The following is a 19,726-nucleotide window of genomic DNA, read 5'->3' on the forward strand; positions in this document are numbered from 1 at the left end:
AGAAGGACAACTATAATATTCATCTGATCTTGTTTTCAATATGGATGAGATTAACCTCAATTGGAAGAAGATACCTTAAGACCTCTCTGTAATGTAGAGAAACAAACTTTTAAATTTAAATCTGTCAATTTTCAATAATGAAATTAGTCAAAATAATCCTGGACTTCTATGTACAATTATGTAAATAATTCTAGGCTGCCCGAAAACCACCAGAGGACTCTCAGCTTAAATGCAATTATATAATATGAATGCTGTCATGAAGAATTTTAATGATTTTTAATGTTTGTAGACGTCATAGCCTACAAAATGGGGTCAACGTCGAGATAATTTTTAATTGTGTGTAAGTTTTTGATTGTATTCATCCGTTACTTTTAGAAGTGTTACTTCAAGTCGCCAGCTGTTTGTGGTTCCTAGACTGGAATAAAAAGGATATAAATAGGCAAAAAAACTCAAACTTTGTTTGTATAGTCTTAATTTTCAATAATGAAACTGTCAAGAGCTGTTTAACTTTTCTTCTTGATAAAATGTTTCAAGAATAAAACTGAAGCCACCTGAATGAATGTCATTTGAAACTTTCAGGTAATGAAAGTTCTCATTACAACAGATTAGACAAAAAGGAGTTAAACATTACAAGATTTGTATCAACTAGTATGCAGATTATTTTTATTCAATATTTACTATTACTACTAATAACAATTCTTATAATGATGATAATTTTTCACGATGAATATGTTTGTGTTGATCTAGAATACTGAGTAATTATTGGACAGGTAAGAATGATTATGGATATACTATTAATATCTAATCAAATACTATTCTTTATAACGAATTAACTAGGTGTTAGCAACTTTTAAATCATATCACCTTTGACAAACATTTAGAGATGATGTGTTCAACTCTGCCATAGAATATTGGATGTCTTATATATCACCGCAAAAATATCCAAATCAATATTACTTATCAGAGATCAAATCATTCTATAGAAATAAGACAGAAAATATAGTCTAAATTTACACAATTTCAGAGGATCTGAAATAGCAGTAAAGAGTGACAATATAGTTTCTACAATACTCACAAACTGGAACTTAACAAACAAGCCTAATGTAGTGACATCAATGAATTTTTGAAGAGCCATTCTCATTCTCTTAGAAATGAGGAACTGAATGGTTTATCTGTACAACTGATTCAGAAATCACAGTAGCAATAATGAACAAGAAAAGCCATTTTATAGTCCTATAGACTACAAAATGACTAATATTTACAGAAACAGACAACAGCAGGGATAGATACCCCTAGAAGTTAAGATAAGATTGATCCTGATTGAGAGTAAAATTTAAAATTCTATTCTATTTTAGAAGAAAAGTCAATGCAGTGTTGGTAGCTTTTTATTTTATAAAAATCTGAAGAGCTTCTAACTGATCAAAAAGACAACAAATGATAATTCCATCAATGTAGACCAATCTTCAGCCAGAATGTTCCTGGTCAAAAAAGTCTCTATTTTATTACAGACGTATGTGATACAAATACATTAATATAATATTTATTATTTAATATACATAAATATTTTATGTAATTTTAATTTGTATATAAAGATTTAGGTCTCAAATTTTTGTATACCTAGAAATGTAGCCCATTGAAATTCATTGTAATTTTATCTTTCATTATTTGAAGTTTATACATGTATATAGAGACTATATAGAAAGTAGCATCCAAGAATCTATTCCAAACATAAAGCAAAAACTTACTACAGTTTAATTAAAAATATAATTTCAAAATAATGCCAAATGTTAATACTGCATAAATAATAGTATTTTGCATCCATTTATTCAAAAATTAAAATATTCTACAATTATTTCACTTACTTTAGCAATATTTTGATATTTATCCTTTTCTTCTTGTAATTTTATAATTTCTTCTCTCACTTTATCATCAGAAAAGTTCTATTAATGCAGAATATATCAATATTAAAATTATATAAAAAATAAAATAGATTTTAATCTAGAAATGTTTTATTTTTAGAATATACAATTTTGAAAAATAAAATATTTTTAGCAAAATAAAATTTTTTAATTTACTCTTGAACAAGCTTGTAATTGGCTCTCCAAAGTTTCTATTCTGCTAAGAAGTCTATCTTCATCAATTAAAGCCTGAAAATTTAAATTTTAAATTTAAAACCTATATTTCTTACAAATTACATTGTTAAACAATTATGTCAATGTGTTCAATATGACAAACATGTAAATGCATTTGTTACATTATTTAATTCATATATTTTTACGGTTAGCATTGAAGGCAGATCATAGTTTTTTTTCAGCCCTGAGTAATCAAACATTATTATATGTTTTGTTTACATTTTGCATTTATATAAATTTATACTTTGGCTGGCATTGATGCCATCAATATTGTAGTGAAAGGAAAAATAATAATGAAAACATTGTCAGAACTTCATAAATGAAGACGTGATTATTCATCTCTACCATTTTAATGACAATTTTATTTCTGTTGAAGATTAGGTAGTAAATCAGATTAAATTACACCACAAATAATATTTAAATTTATCTTGTATTAATTTTATATTATAATATTATTTGTATTTAATAACTTTTCTAGTTATATAGTAACATATAAAGTTCAGGTCTGTTGATGTTCAAATACACACATACAAGATTTTTATTAAAATAGTGCATGCAAGTCTATGCATTAACAGAGCTGAATATTTTGCAATTATTATACATAGGAATCCATAAATTGCTTTTTAAAAAGCAACTAAATTGCTGAAACTGTTTATTCATTATATTAAAGATATCTTAAGAAAAAATTCATTATTTTTGATTTTTAAATTAAGGTAACTTAAAATTACAGAAACTATGAAATCCAATCAGAAATTAAAAAATATTGAATTGCAATGGAAAAAGAAACTGATTAGCTGAACAAACTCATATTTTGAAGAAGCCAGAAAATATTTTTTTTATTAAATGAATGATTAATGTTTTTGGAATGTTCATCATTCCATCATCAGGTCTTTACAGTTTAACATTCAAATCACAGTATTCTAAACCAGTTTTCGTGTTTAAGCACATAGAATATATATTACATATGTAAGAACTTTTTTAATCAAACATTTTTAAAATTATATACATTAATCATTATAAAATTAATGTAATTTTATTTCCAGTATAATTATTGAATAGTATATAATTTTCTCATATGTGGTCTTTCAGAGTAAAATATTTATCATTCTAAAAAACATATTAGATTAGTCTAATTTAATAATAATTTGTTTATTAACTATTTATTTGTTTAATCAACTGAAATAAATTTTTGAAAGAAAGAAAGAAAAAAAAAAAAATAGAATAAATGCTTTGCTAATAATTAAAATGCATTTATGAAGATATGTTTTTATAATAATTTACAAGTTAACAGTTAGATTCAATATATATTTTCTAAAGAAAATCACTTCTACTAATTTTATTTTTATTATTAATCCTCATTTAGCATCTACCTCCAATACATGTTCTATTGATTTTTGGAAATTGGGATTATTTGTAAAATAAGTGTTCTGCATTAACAGATCAGGTTCTTTTCTTTTACTACATAAATATGTAACTGTAAGTACATCTGATAGTTTAAAGAAATAATTAAAGAATGACAATTAGAATTTATGTATTTTTTTGTAAGATACAGTTGAAAATTATAAAATATTGGTTTATTGTATATAAAATTTGAATTTGTAATAAATTTATCAGTCCTGTTTATCTTACCTATAAATAAAATAAAAACAACACTGAATAATAAAATTGAAAATTGTATATTCTGAAAAGTTTATCATACAAAATACAAATGAAGGTGAATAATCAAGTTTTATTGTAATTTTATATTTACATTAATTGTCTGATTTGCTAATTTATTTATTTAGTGCATTTAGTTTTCATTTAAAAATAAACTAAATGTTAAAGATACTTTGTGTTATTTTTCTCCCTTTTTAAATTAAATTATTCTTTCATTAGAATATTTTAGAACAGGGTTTGGTAACCTTTCAGTGGTGTTGTTCCAAATGTAAGTTATAGTGTATTCCGAGTGCTGACATGATTCTATCAAGTTTATTATATATGTTATCAAAATTAGTCTGGTTATAACGGACTTCAAAAATGTATAATTTTAAAGTTAAGTTGTTAACTAAATTATGTTCTTACATGTGAAGCGCTTGCATAACACGTAGATGATGACACAAAGCAAAAATGCATGCACTGTAATAAAGATATACAAACAAGAGGTTCATTTTTAATGTACCGTGGTCTTCTCTGAAGTATGAATTCTGTTTAAATGTGTAATTAATAATTAAAATATAATTTTTGCTACATTTCTATTCAATCAGAGTGCCACTGAAAATCTTCCCATGTGCCATAGTTTGCTGACCCATTTTAGATCTTCTATAATACAAATATACTTTATGAAAATGAATTTTTGTTTGAAGTGATCTATTCTATTGTTATAGAGCCCTTAAACAGCCTACTTCATTTAGATATACAGTACTTTACTTATACTGTATTTTCAAATTATATTCAAATTAACAATGGATAATATATCAAGTGTCTACATATGTCATGTCACAAAATTCATATCCTTACTCCAACACTAAACTATACAGAACTTTTAAAATTGCAATTATTATTCATCATATTTACCATAACATCATTTAAAAAAAATAAATATTACTTTCATTTGTTAACTCATATAGACAAAAAATGAATTTTTTTTCTTTGTTATAATTTGAAAAGATTTTCATTTTTTTAAATTGATTTCTAGTAACATTTCTTTTACTTGATTTATTCAAATATTAAATATTTATTCATATAAAAAAAATTATATAAAAATTCAACTAACTGTAGAATTTCAATCTGTACTTGTATTTAGATTTGCTCACTAGAAGTTAGTTAATAAAGAGCTTGAAAAAACTGACTGAAACTTAAGTAAAATTACTTTTACTATTAATAATATATAAACAATGATGCTCAAAATTTTAGCTTTTTTCCAAACATTTCACTCATTTATTAATCGTAAATTAATATATAAATTATATTAAACTGTTCACAATATTTTTAAAAACATATACATAATGTTTTTCGTAGCTGAACTTCATATTATTATTAAATAGTATTTTCTTACTTAATAGAGCAAATTTCAAAACATACCTTCCATCCATTATCTGAAGCTTCTTGGGTACTGGACATAACTTTTTGTAAAGTAATAAGTTTATTTTCTAAAATTTGTTCCCGATGAAGTGCTTCCTGAAATGAATTTATCTATATTTTATAAAATTATAAATACACACATTTTTCACAATTTATTTTAAGAAATAAAATTTGATACTTAAAAGAAAAAGTTTTTGAAATAGTAAAAAATTTATTGCATCTTACAATTAACAAATTACAGATAATAATTCTGAAAAATAAATGAAAGAATTAAAGTTCATGATTTTATTGAATTAATTTAGTATATTTAAACATTTTGAGATATAAAGTATTAAGCAATTCGATAATATTCATTAACTTTTTTTTATTAATAATTTAAAATATTATAAACTATTTTCAAACAATTTTTTAAAATATTATGTTAAAACAACAACATATTTGAAATTATTGAGTCTATTACTATTGTTTCTTACTAAACTTTAATGCATAAAGTATATGATCCTTTAAAATAAGTAAATTGAGGCAAAGACAGGAAAATGTTTGGCACTATTCAAGATCGAGACTTATTTTCAATAATATATCAAATGATATAAGTAACTAAGCAAATGGAATCTATTTAGTCTTTTATGAGTCATCTAAAAGACTGTCTTTGTAGTGAAAATGCAATGAAAGTTAATAATAATAAAAATAAAAAATTATGTACAAAATGTTTAAGAAAAAGTAGATTAAAATCTATCCTAAGTTCCAGGTTCAATTCAGTTCAAGAAACTGAAGACAAATTTAACAACTTGAGAACAGGCTATATAAACCAGTGTTATCAAAATCGAACGTATCTACATAATTGTTTGGCTTCATAAAATAAAGGACAAAATTATGGATCAATTGGCTAGTGGCTACAATGGCACTGCAGAAACAGGATACAAACAATGCCATGACAGTGTTCACATAATAAAAACTATTAAAATCACACTAAAAAAAAAAAAAATAATTAGAAAATGACACAGGTCAAAATCTCAAGAGACTTCTTCAGAACTTCAGATGTAAACAAACAGCATCTGATACTAAATATGTAAGGCAATAGTTGTTGAAAGTGAAAGGAAAAGATATGGGAAATATACATCACAATTCCAGAAAATGCCAGAACTAACAAAAAAACTACTTGAAAAAATAAATCAACAAGAATTACAAAATGAAGTTGAAAGATTATTAAAGAGAAAACTAATATCAATTTTCACTTTTCATTGCATATTATGATTCTACATATAAAATAGATAAACTTTTATCTAAAACATTGCTTTGAAGGATGCACTTATAATTTTAAGCATTTGAAGGTTTCTATTCAAGAAAGTAAAGTTGACCACGCTTTCACCAATAATAGTGCCATTTATGGGGAAACTGATAGCACCATCTTGTGATCCCCTTGATACAGTAACAAATTTTTCTGAAACATTTTTTTTGTAAGATGAAAATTTCTTGAGATATTTGCATGTATTGATTAAAATGGAATAGCCTCTATATCAATGATTCAATCTAATCTGAGTGGCAAAGTGCAAATTTAAATCTATCATTTTAATTTTATGTTTGGACCAATTAATATTTTGTATATGTACAAAACATCACAATAAAAAAGACAAGAGATGAAGAAAACCTTTCAAATAATGAAAAATTAAAAAGTCAAATTGTGTTTGAAGTACCCAAAACAAATCATGGTAAGTGACAATTAGTATATAAAAAAATACCATTATAATTCTCAAGTCTAATTGCAAGTTCTTTAATGTAAAGTAAATGTAAAAAGTTGCTCTGGTTATCAAATTATTATTTCAGTAACTTAAGTTTGGGAAAAACAACACTATTTATCACAATGACTTTTGTATATTATAACTCTCTGTTTTTATTCTTTCTAAGTAGCTTTAACAAAATGCATTTCAGACTCATATTGTCTCTCTTCAGTTGCTACATATTAAAATCTGGTGTACAAATCAAATTATTAAATATACATATACCATAAGATAAGCACACATTTCAAGTATAAATAAAACATAAAAATGAAGAACTGTTATCTCACTTTTACTGGGTATTTAAACATTATTCAATAGTGTTTAAATACCCAGCCAAATGTTTATTTAATAATTTGATTTGTACACCAAATTTTAATATGTAACAACTGTGTAACAACTGTATAATGATTGAAGAGGAATGATATGAGTCCAAAATGCATTTTGTTAAAGGTACTTAAAAAGAATAAAAAAAGAGTGTTATAACATACAAAAGTCATCATGATAAGTTTGGAAAAAACAGCACTATTTAGGTTGCCGAAATAATAATTTGATACAGATCTAAACAAAAAGCTAAATGAAGAATGTCCTGGTTATATCAAATATATATAATATGAAAATTTTAGTTTTGGCTGTAACAAGATCATCATCATCAAGGTTCATGTTAATCTAATTTCACTGTTTTGACATAGAACAATGAAATTAGACTAACATGATAAAAATCAACATATTGTTTCAGATAAAACTAAAAATTATTTATTATTATTATTGTAAGATTTTTAAATTAGAATTATACAAAAGCTTGCACATACTTGTAAATACTGTGAAAGTTGATACAAATCATGAGTTGAAATAGTGGCTTCGGGAATTGCAGGTACAACTGTTGTGGTTGGACTAAATTGAAAAAAAAAAAAAACTGTTTAATTTCATAACAAATAACATTTTACTTTTTGAATTTAAAATTATTATAATTAATTAATTGTTGACTGGATTTTTGAATTTAAAATAATACTCTGATGGTACAAACTGAACATATCCAAAAGTGTCATAATTCTCTTAACAATTTTCCTTAATTTTCAAAACAGATATATTATTGAAAAGCATTAAAAATTAAATGTTTAGTTGTAAAACATTTGGATTTTTAACGTATTAATTAGTTTAAAAGCTTTTTACATTAATAGTATTTATAAATTTTACATATTTACAGAGAATTTACAAAAATGAAATTATATCAAGTCAAAATTTAAAATATTTCCTGATAATAATAAGGAAAAATTAATTTAAAAAAATATTTTTGGTAATTATACACATGCACTTTTGTAGTTTAAGAATATTTCCTATTTGTGTTTGTGACCAAAATTCATTACCTTAATATATATAAGTAACATAAAAGCTACATTATATAATATACTTTTTTACAATAAATACAACCAACTCAATAATTACTTCAAATATCAAATGAACAGTCAGATTCCTTTATTGGGCTGTTAACACTAACCTTAATTAGCTTTAATAGTTTCATAAAAATATACAGCTGTTTGTTTTATATACTTTGTTTCTATAATTTATAATAAAAAACTAATGTGTTTGTAAAATATTATTATATAATTTCATAATAATGTTTTCTATCCTCATTTTGATAATACCCGGTGATCATAATTAAAGTACAGGTACTTCTATTCTATGGTCTCTGGAGTAAAAAAACCTTAATGTGATTTTTTAATGTATCATGACTCTCAAAGAATTGACATTGTTTTCATTAAAATAGCTTCACAAGAAAGGTGCATTTAGGCATGATCATGACCAGTGCTGCTTATCTGCAGTAAAACAAAATGGTGTTTCACATGCTGTAGGCAATTTTACATTCAGAAATTGAACATTGAATGTGTACATTATGCACTGTCTATGTATAATTTTTGCCACTCACAATATCAGAGATGAGTTTTAAAACTAAATTTTTCCCCATGGATATCTCATCTGAATGTCTGAAAATGTCAGAATACAAAATTTAGTTGAATTTGGAAGCTAAATATCTTTTCACAAAATATTCAATATAGATAATTTACTAGGTGATTGTAATTAAAGTATCAAAATGATAAAATTATTATCCATTATACAAAGCAAACATGAATCATAATGTATCATTAACTAATTGAACAGTGTGTCCCAAAAAGAATGTGCCAGGCATCTCTGGTTGTAATATTCCTAACTAAAAGAAGTTTAAAACTAAATATACTTTAGTTTTAACCTTCTTTTATATGTATGTAGATATAAAAACTGCATTTTTGCATAAAAAAACAATACACTGCAATTACTTACAACAAAGTGAAGTTTCGTGTTAAATTTCATTTTTAATATAAAATTATGAAATTAATGGCTTTAGGAAATGAAGAAAATTAGAGAATTAGAGAAACATTACAGTAAAATTATTTATGCATGAATAAATACACTGTTTCAAGGGTTTTTTAATTTAATACCTGGCTATATTTAAATATAAGGCTCATTACCAAACAAAAACCTTATTACAAAAATTAATAGTAAAAACAAATTCCCAATGTTTCTCTACAATATATTATTTTAAAGAAAATTTTTCATAAAGATCTCTGTAAAAACTTTTCATAAAGCTGTTTGTTTTATATACTTTAGTATATAAAACAAACAGCTGTAGATATCAGTAGTTTGTTATAAAGATCTACTTTTAATTTTTCAGTATTTGTTTTGTGTGAATAAATATGTCAATCCTTTTGAGGGATTGAAAGTATTTGTAAAGGTGAACTTTACAAACACTTTCAAAGTGTGAAAAATATTCCAGTTAATTTGTGAAAACTTTTGTTATTTTGTGGTTTTAACTTAATTTCTGAATCTTTGATCAATTTCAATTTGTGAACCACTAGATTCAGCATTAAAAATCCTTTAAGATGATAGGTTACAAGATGCTGATTACTATTTGAAATTTTAAAGTTTATTTTGATCTTGAAATTTCAAAAGCAAAATTTTCAAACTGGAATCAAAAACACAGTTTTTAGATCTACAAATATGCCCAAGTTTCAAACATATACATAAGGACTAGAAATCCTAATGTATGATCTCTCTGGACATATTGTATGTAGTAATAGTAATCTACTTTGCATAAAAAATAGAAGTGTATACAAGAAAGAAAAATAGAAGAAATAAAATAGAAGTGTAGAGCATCAATTATCCGACTTAATTGGGGACTGGGGTTGGTCGGATAACTGAAAAGTCGGATAACCGAAAAGTATGAAAAAATACATTATTAGTATGGTGTATTAGGCCTGGTTTAAATACTAGCCTCCCTTTCATGGTCAAGCCAGTGCTGCCAGCTAAAACATGCAAAAATTTAACAAAAATAATATTAAAGTAGCCAAGACATAACCAAATATTGTAACGCCAAATCACTAGCGGACATTTGAATTTGCCGGCTAGAACGCGATCGGTTAACCGATAAGTCGATTAATCGAGGGTCGGATAATCGATGCTCTACCATACTTAAATTTTAAGTATTCACTTCTATTATATAAAATGAAGGTTTGCTTTCAAAACTATATTACTGCTCTTTTCTTTACAAAAGACAATGATAAATACAAAATATGATTTTTTTTGTTATGTTATGAAAATGAATATGGAGTTTTATTTAATATAAAAAATATAAATTTAACGTTTAAAAATGCTACATTATTTCATACAATATAAAAAAAAATCATTGTGAAATATAAATCATCGTAATTAATAAAACTTTTAAATACCTAGCTTTGGCTTCTTTTCCATCAGGAAGAAATAACTTTAGTGTAGCAACAATGCATCCATGAGTTACTGTAATTTAAAAATAAAATAAGTTTAAAAAATATTCAAATTTAATATTAATAATTTCAAACACTTACAATATAATGTTAATCAAATAACTGAAAGGCTAATTGCAGTGTCAAATATTAATTAAATAGAAATTATTATTCATTATAATTCATTACTAATGTAAACAGAGTATTTACACAATTTTAATAATTAATTTTAAAAAGGCTAGAAAAAGTTTGTTTGAAACAGGACAATTTATAAATGAAAGAATGATCTAGCAAGATATTGAATAAATCTTCAAGTGGATCACTCCATTAATACATTAATTTTTTAATTTTTCTTAATTATAGGTTTTCTGTATTCTAATGCTTTTCAACTAAATAATTCTATATTTATAGGTATAGTATTTTGTTCAGCAAGTAAAATATCCAAAAGGGTAAAACATACAATTTATTCAATTTTTTCTTCTACATATGCATTTCAGGTTGACATAAACTCTCTTCAGTGCTATATAATTTGTATGTATTCATATAGAAACAACCATAGGTGGAGATTAAATTTCAAGTACAAGTGCATATCCAGTGTTTTATGATTTTATTCACTTCTTAATCTTATGAGGATTATTGGACTTTACATCTTATAAAATTTAATATTTTTTCCTTTATAATTTTGGTTTGTTTATATAATATTAAGGCAGCCAGCCACTTATAAACATTTAAAACTTTTAATTTATGCAAGCTTTTTAAGGTTTTCAAATGCTTATAAGTGGCCAGCTGCCTTAATATTATATAAACAAACCAAAATTATAAAGGAAAAAATATTAAATTTTATAAGATGTAAAGTCCAATAATCCTCATAAGATTAAGAAGTGAATAAAATCATAAAACACTGGATATGCACTTGTACTTGAAATTTAATCTCCACCTATGGTTGTTTCTTTATGAATACATACAAATTATATAGCACTGAAGAGAGTTTATGTCAACCTGAAATGCATATGTAGAAGAAAAAATTGAATAAATTGTATGTTTTAACCTTTGGATACTTTACTTTCTGAACAAAATACTATACCTATAAATATAGGATTATTTAGTTGAAAAGCATTAGATTTTTTTAAATTTTGAAAGACAAAATCATTAATATATTAACAAATAAGAATCAATTTATTGAACCAAGGGTGCCCACAAGAGAAGGGCCAAGAGCATCTTTATATTCTTTCTTTCTTTCTTCTTTGTCTTTGGATTTTTCAAAAAACAATTTTATGAAACAATAATATTTTTGTAAGAGTAAAAATTTTAACAGTTATTACACTGAAATAAGTACAGTTGATATTTGATGGTCTAGTTCTTTAATTCTTGTGTAGATAATACACTATTTTGAAGACTCCACTTTTATAGGATAGTTTGAGTTTCTGTTTTTATTATGTAAGCATACAGATATCACGTATTTTAATTTTCAAGGATTTTAATTTTGTCTAAAAAAACCTGCACAAACATTCAGAAAAATAAAACAAGGATATTTTATTCTGAAAATAAGCACGTTCACAATAACGTTTCTCAGTAAGAAACAAGTTTATAAATTCCTCTCTTATAAAATTCTTTGTCTTTCTTTGGGTAAAAAACCCAAAGAAAGGCTAAGGAGCTTTCCAAGTTACTCTTGAAGTGAGATTTTGTGTTATCTTGAAGAAACACAACACCATTGCAATTAAACAGTGTTGACTATTTTTGTTGAAGCTTCTCACGCGCACACTATATCTGAGCAGAGTAAACTTTCTCAGTAATTGTTTGGCATGAAAATAAGAGCTCATAATGAACAAAACCAGTTATATTCCATCAAACACACAACAAAATATTCTGTTGATGAAGTGCTGATTTTGATGTGGAAGGCACAGTTTTCTACAAGATATTTCATTTTGACATATATTACATATGTTAAAATATTACATTTTGAAAAAGATCCATATAAAAGACATACTGAATACAGACTATAAAAGGAACAGAGTGAATATTACAATTGTCGATTAATTTAAATAAAGGTAAGGAGATAGATAGCATTTGGAAAGTAAATACTGTTGCCTAATTGTAAAAAAAAAGCATGATTGAAAGGAAGTTCATTGTATTCATAAGAAGTTGTTAATGTCTTTAGAATTTACCAGGAAGATAAGATTTGAATAGTAAAAATTATATGTATTTTTCTTGAATTTGGCATATCAATGTAATTTTTTAAAACAATTTTTAATTATTATTATTTTTTATTTTACTTTATTCCTTTTTTATGTTCTTAAATTTTTAAAAGAAGGAATTTTCCACAAAAATGGTTTGAGGAGTATATTGTGATATTAATGAGAGTGGTATATGTAAAAAGTGAAGTGTTCTCAGTTGATAGTTTATTACTTTGTATTTGAAAATTACTATGTTGAATATATTTTATGTATTTTTGTAGCCTGAAGAGTTTTAATTCCAAAATTAAAAGCAAATAAAAATTTCTTTCGCCAAATGAATTTTGTCTCCTGATTAAAACAGACTGTTATAAGACAAACTTGGATTTACTATTTTCATGATGACTCAGAATATTTTTTCTTCATAATTTGAAGTTTAGACTATTCACAAAAATATAACATTTTCGAGTCTATCTTTTAATCCTTTAACACAACCACAGAAGTAACAGTTACAATGGTTTTGAAGAATAAACTTCTTTAACAAAGGTAAAAATAGGCAAAAAATTCACAAAGTACGAGTGATCCACTTCATTTGCATATGAAGTGGATAACTCGTACCTACCACCAGAGGGCTAGAAGCAGTTATAAATTAGATAAGGATAGTATGGTGAGAAGAATTCTTTATGTTTTTAAGTAAAGGTGTCAGATCCTCTAATAAAAGGCTGACACTTGATCGTTTTTAACTTTGTGAATTTTTTTTACCTATTTTTACCTTTGTTAAAGAAGTTTATTCTTCAAAACCATTGTAACTGTTATTTCTGTGGTTGTGTTAAAGGATTAAAAGATAGACTTGCAAAATGTTATATTTTTGTGAATAGTCTAAACTTCAAATTATTGGATTTACTACTTGATAGTCTTAATTGAAACACTTGTAGATTTTCAGCATTTATATGTTTTAAATTCTTTTCTGGACATAAATCTAAGTTTAAAGATTTGTTTTAATCATTTAAATTTATTTTCTTTGATTAAATATGACAGATTATAAATTTCAGAAAGTCTATCAGTATTAACACACTAAAAATCGAATTTATATCTATTATATCATTAAAAACTGTTTGTTTTTCCTTATATTATTATTTCTTTAATACAGGTTCAAAATTTCAATACAATAATTCTTTAAATTTAGTTTTCATTAGATTTAATAAATCACATATATTATATAAATATCTATATATAATACAAAATAATCTTGCTACTAAAATAGCCTGTATTCTATTTTATTATATTCCTCTTCACTCTTACTACATTGGCAGACTAACATTACAACTAAGCATTTTCCATATGAACAATAAAATTAATGCATATTTTACTGATGAAAACATCAAATATAGATGTATATATTTTAAACTGGAATCAAAGAGCTAATTTAATTGCGCAAATTTATTTTGTCCAGACAGTGAAAGTTTTTATACAATAGTGGAATGTTCTATTTTAATTCGTAGATGTAACTGAATCCTTACTTATAACTATACATCTTTTATAGCCTTACATTTTTCTCACCGACACTTTATAGTAAAACTGTACATCATATGATTTGGTAGTCATTTTCATTTCATATTCAACAGATGTAAATTGGCAAATTTAACAAACACAAGACTAGCAATAAATTAAGTCATTTCCTATTACCTCACAATTAAAATAAATTATATTTTAATTTAAAACTAATTATTAGAAATTAATAATTAGTTTTAAATTAATTTAAACAGTTTATTTACATTAGGACAATTCAATTTTATGATAATTTAGAACTATAACAAATGAATAATTCTAAATCATTTTCCTACAACAAAATAATATGTTATATTATGCTATCAATAAAATTATTTTAATTCATATTTTTTTAAACTTTCAACTGTAACTGTAACTTAACCGAATAGAAGATTATTTATACAGATAAAAAAAACAAGGATAATCTAAACCAAGTTTAGATTACCATTGTTTTCATGTTTATGTAGTCATTTCTTGTTAAAAAGAACAGTTGTTATTTGTAAAATAGTAAATTTTTAAATAATATATTACTTGTTTTTTAAAAATTATACACTAACTTTATTTTACAAAATAAATTAAACATATTAAAAATTACATAATGTGAAAACAAACCTTTACGGGAATTTTCCACCACATCAACTCCAAACTGTACAATGTCTCCCGAACAAACTTCTCTGGCAGGAGACTCTTCCGATCCTTTACTGAGTCGCTGATTATTGACAAAAGTTCCATTACTGCTCTTTGTATCTTGAAGATAAAACTAGAAATAGGTAAAATAAAACATGAAGCTAATTTTTAGAAAATAGTTTTTGTTTAGCATAAATAAAAAAATTATTTCAAAACCCTACCATTTTCTAAAGTATTTGTGAAAACATATTCTTACAAGATTTTTTATTACTACTACTTTCGTTTTAATTCTCACTAAACGATTCTTTTTATCAAATCATCTAAAGTAAATTCTTTTATTAAATAATATAAAATTTACTTTAGATGAATTATACAAAACAAAATACACAAATAAATTGCACTTATTTAATAGTAATGGATTTATAATTTTTAATAATCATTAAAAAAATAATTTTATCTTTTAGAATAAAGACAAACTTAAATTTATTAAACTTTTATAATTAAAAGCAAAAACAAATTGTTTTTTCTTTTATTTTAATAAGTTTTTCTTATTACTTCAATATTTTAAGGTTTTCAATAGTTAAGAATTTATATTAGAAAAAAAATTTTTTACACATTAAACATTCTTAATAAATATTAAACTTGTATTATTCTAATCTGAAATGTATAATTGTTTATCTAGAAAACATTTCAAAATTAAATTTAAAAGATAAAAAAAGCAACAATAAATTACTTGAATATAATAATAATAATAATGATAATAATTTTTTAAAATAAAATTTCGTATATAAAAAGATTCTGAAAAACTGTTTAGAATCTTCTTTGTTAATCATTTTTAGGCAAAATTGAATTGAATTTCTATAAAATTGCTTTAGAAATAAATTCCTTTTTCTTCACAACTAGTATAATTGAAATTACATTCTCTTTTCATCATCGAAAAGCTTTAAATGCATAGAAAAAGTATCTTAAAAGATATATCAAAACAGAAGAAAATCAATATCGTATCTGAAAATTCTTAGAAATCTAAGAAATCAATATAAAAAGCAACTCTACTAAAAGTGTTTCATTTATATAAATGAGTCTTTTAATTACAAAACAAAATTAATTTTATATAATTATTTAAATTGTATGCAATGGTAAAAAGTTATACTTTTCACTATTATTATACTTGCCATTTCACTTCAATTTTTTTTTCAATTACAAACAGAACATAGCTAACTTTAAATGATAATTCTCATTTGATACATGTATTTAGCAGCAAATGAATGCAATAAATTACACTTAAGAATTTTAATTTAAAAAGCTTAAATTTATCTTAATGAAAATAAAATAACTTTTTTAGAAAAGTGATAACAAAATCAATCTACATGAAGCACTTTCTAAAGCTCGTTCTTATCAAAAATTTAACTTTTATTTTTTAAAAACTTGATATTTCACAATATCTAAATTTTTATTATTATGTAAGAAATTTAATGCAGACTAATATTACAAATTTAATTTGTATTATTTTAATAACTGTAGAATATTACAAATTAAATTTACTATGGATTTTAATATTATAAACCATATATTAGTTAATAAGCATAATGGATGTGAGAATTATTTCATGTAAGGATTAGAATTTAATAATAAAATTTATTAGTAATAATCATTTTTTTTTTTTACATTCAAAGAGAATACTACTTGATAAATCAACTTGTTAATGAATCATCAATTTAAAATAAAATGATCAATTATATTTAAATAAAAATTTATTAGTGATATTAAATTTGAAGATAATTATGATTTATGGTGGAATATAAGATGAAATAAAGAAGTACTTCCTTTTATAAATGCTCTTAATTGTTTTATAAAAGTTAATTAACTATGAATAGATTTTGTTTTTTACAATAAATAAATGTATATATATTCAAAAAACAAAATCTGTATGCACATATACTATAAACCAGGGGTGGCCAACAAGTCGATCGCGATCGACCGGTCGATCGCCAAGCCAATTTTGGTCGATCGCTAGCGATGTCTTGACTTAATGTATTATATTTGTAACCGAATGCAACTGTATGCATGCAGTTATGACTCAACTCATAAGCAGTGAGTGCACTTCGTACTGAAACAGTGTATAAACATAATATGTATTTCACACTTCCCCCTCCCCACTTAGACTATGCCTATGACAACAAGTCGATCGCGACACATTTTTACGATAAAAAGTAGATCTTATGTGCACAAAAGTTGGCCACCCCTGCTATAAACAGATAGACCCAGTATTACTTGGATTAAAAAGAAAGTAAATTTTTTATATATTTTCCCATTGGTCAATAGTGACACATAAGAATTGTCTAAATAGTTTTATATTTTTGTAAATCGACAATCATATATTTAAAAAGTAAAAAATGAAGAATCTCTTGATTTTGACAACAAAGAACATATTAAAATAACTCATTTTTTTTAATATAAATAACAATCAAAATCAATCAATTAATAAATCAATTAAAATTTAATATAAATAATATCTGCATAAGACATGAAATGAAACCAAAACTGAAATAAAACAGAAGTTTATAAGATAACTAATTTGATGGAAACATTTAAAAAAAATAACAAAACGTGTAATGTGATACAAGATGGTTTGAATAATTATAATTAGGTAATTTTTAATTTACCGTACTTTCCAGCATATAAGATGACCCCCGACTTTTACAGTTAAAATATAGTTTAAGATATACTTGCCCTATAAGACGACACCCGGCGTATAAGACAACCCCCAACTTTTGAGAAGATTTTCCTGGGTTAAAAAGTTGTCTTATATGCTGGAAAATATGGTATAAATTTCTGGAAAAAAAAAAGTCTACCTCTATTAAGATGGTTTGAGTAAATTAATTCATTAATATTCCTTTGATATTAATGATTCCTTATAATTATTTAATTTTCCACTTTTAGGGTGGTGCAGAATAATCACAAAAACATCAAATTACAATTTCAATTCCTATTTTACAGACAAAATTACCAGATTCTTTGTCTCCAATATCCCCAAGACTATGAATGGCAGATGTAAGATGTTGTTTCTGTTCCTATGTCCAAGTGGAAATAGCACCATCTTACACTAGTAGGCAAGTGGCACAATCATGCCACTAATATACTGTATATATGATATATAATCTATATTAATTCGTTTTATATTGCAATGTAAACTATGTTTGTTTTAATTATAGTTAGATATTTATAAGGATATTTAGGAATCGGTATGTGTTAATAAAACAAATAATTTTGAAAAATTTCATAATTATAGCTCAAAAATTGGACTATATTTGGCCTTATATTTAGTATGAAAAAAAGTGTTATATAGATCAAGCCATTCTCAAATAATGTTACACTCTATTACATTATCTTTCTTTATGATCAAAATCTAAAAGTTCTCTCCTTTATTTTCTAATTTTTGATTTGTGATCATTTATTTATTATTAAATTGAATTTTTAAGTAAATTAAGACGACCAAATTCATAGAACTGAGAATTATTTTTTTAATAAATTTAATAGTTTCTAATTTAGGCTGTTACACAGGAAACAACCTTTCCAGTAAAAATTCAATTTTGTACATAATCATCAAGAAGTAATATATTATTTTTTTGTACTAAAAGATGATGAGAAATATCGCATTTACTGGAATGTAATATGTCATTAAATCTAAGATGCACTTTAATTTCTATATACTCATCCATAAATTTGCTGTTTTTTTATAAAAAAATATATGAGACAAATTTATGCCAGTAGAACTTATTAAGGTTGATATAAATTTGTTCAGTATTTATTACACAGTAAAGTAAATTATATATCACTTTCTTGTGGTTTCAAAGTTGGAAAGCTCTTTCATTTTTCTTGTTACTTTATTTTACATCTAGCTGATCTTGGATATCCTGTTGATCTTTTACTTTCACACATCTCTGACTAGCAGTGATTTAAACATTAAATTTAGTTGTACTTGTTAAGCTCCCTATGGAGAAGAGTTGTATATTCTTGCTATTGCTATATGGCCACCAGAAAGATTGTATAAAAGATTGCAATGAATTCTACATACCTCAGCATGCCTGAGAAATGCAAGAAATTCTTACATAACATCCCTTACATTTCATAATCAGATAACTGATGATGCCAGACAATCTTATACAGTATGTGTGAAATAGTACTTAGGCTTTTCTGAATCAGTACTGAATACAATGCTCATATCTTTCCATTCATTCTTAGTGCTATTTGAAGCACTGGAAGAGTGCTACATCACTTTTTCTGGAATTTTCATCCAAGTACTTATAACTTTATTGTAACAAACTAACAAGATTGAACTAAGCTGACCTCAAACATTTGCTATGATGAATATTGGTTTAATAAAATCATTAAAATGATGTGATGGAATTATTGACAGAAATAAAATGCCTGGCACTAGAAGTTGAGAATTGTATTTTCTTAAACATAAAATACCACTGAACCTAAGACACACCCTATTTTCAGAAATACTAAAACCTGAAAAAAAGTACATCTTATATTTGAGTAAATACAGTAATATTCCAATTGAAAAAAGTTTGACTACAAAAATGTAAGAGAGAAATCATAAGATTATAATG

General features: G+C 24.6%; 1 protein-coding gene across 4 annotated transcripts in view; it reads right to left on the reverse strand.

The window, feature by feature from the left end:
• The window catches only part of LOC136973791 (sarcolemmal membrane-associated protein-like), a 60,123-nt gene that overhangs the window by 14,411 nt on the left and 25,986 nt on the right, over positions 1-19,726 (reverse strand). For all 4 annotated transcript variants that reach the window (XM_067268558.1, XM_067268557.1, XM_067268559.1 and 1 more), the window contains 6 exons: positions 15,096-15,243; positions 10,732-10,798; positions 7,780-7,861; positions 5,193-5,288; positions 2,076-2,147; positions 1,863-1,940 (listed from right to left, as the gene is read on the reverse strand). In XM_067268558.1, coding sequence (XP_067124659.1) covers positions 1,863-1,940; positions 2,076-2,147; positions 5,193-5,288; positions 7,780-7,861; positions 10,732-10,798; positions 15,096-15,243 — 543 coding nt within the window. The remainder of the gene's footprint in view (positions 1-1,862; positions 1,941-2,075; positions 2,148-5,192; positions 5,289-7,779; positions 7,862-10,731; positions 10,799-15,095; positions 15,244-19,726) is intronic.

Source organism: Centruroides vittatus, unplaced genomic scaffold, assembly GCF_030686945.1.
Source record: "Centruroides vittatus isolate TY-2023 unplaced genomic scaffold, ASM3068694v2 contig_329, whole genome shotgun sequence".
In the NCBI taxonomy this organism is placed as follows: Eukaryota; Metazoa; Arthropoda; class Arachnida; order Scorpiones; family Buthidae; genus Centruroides; species Centruroides vittatus.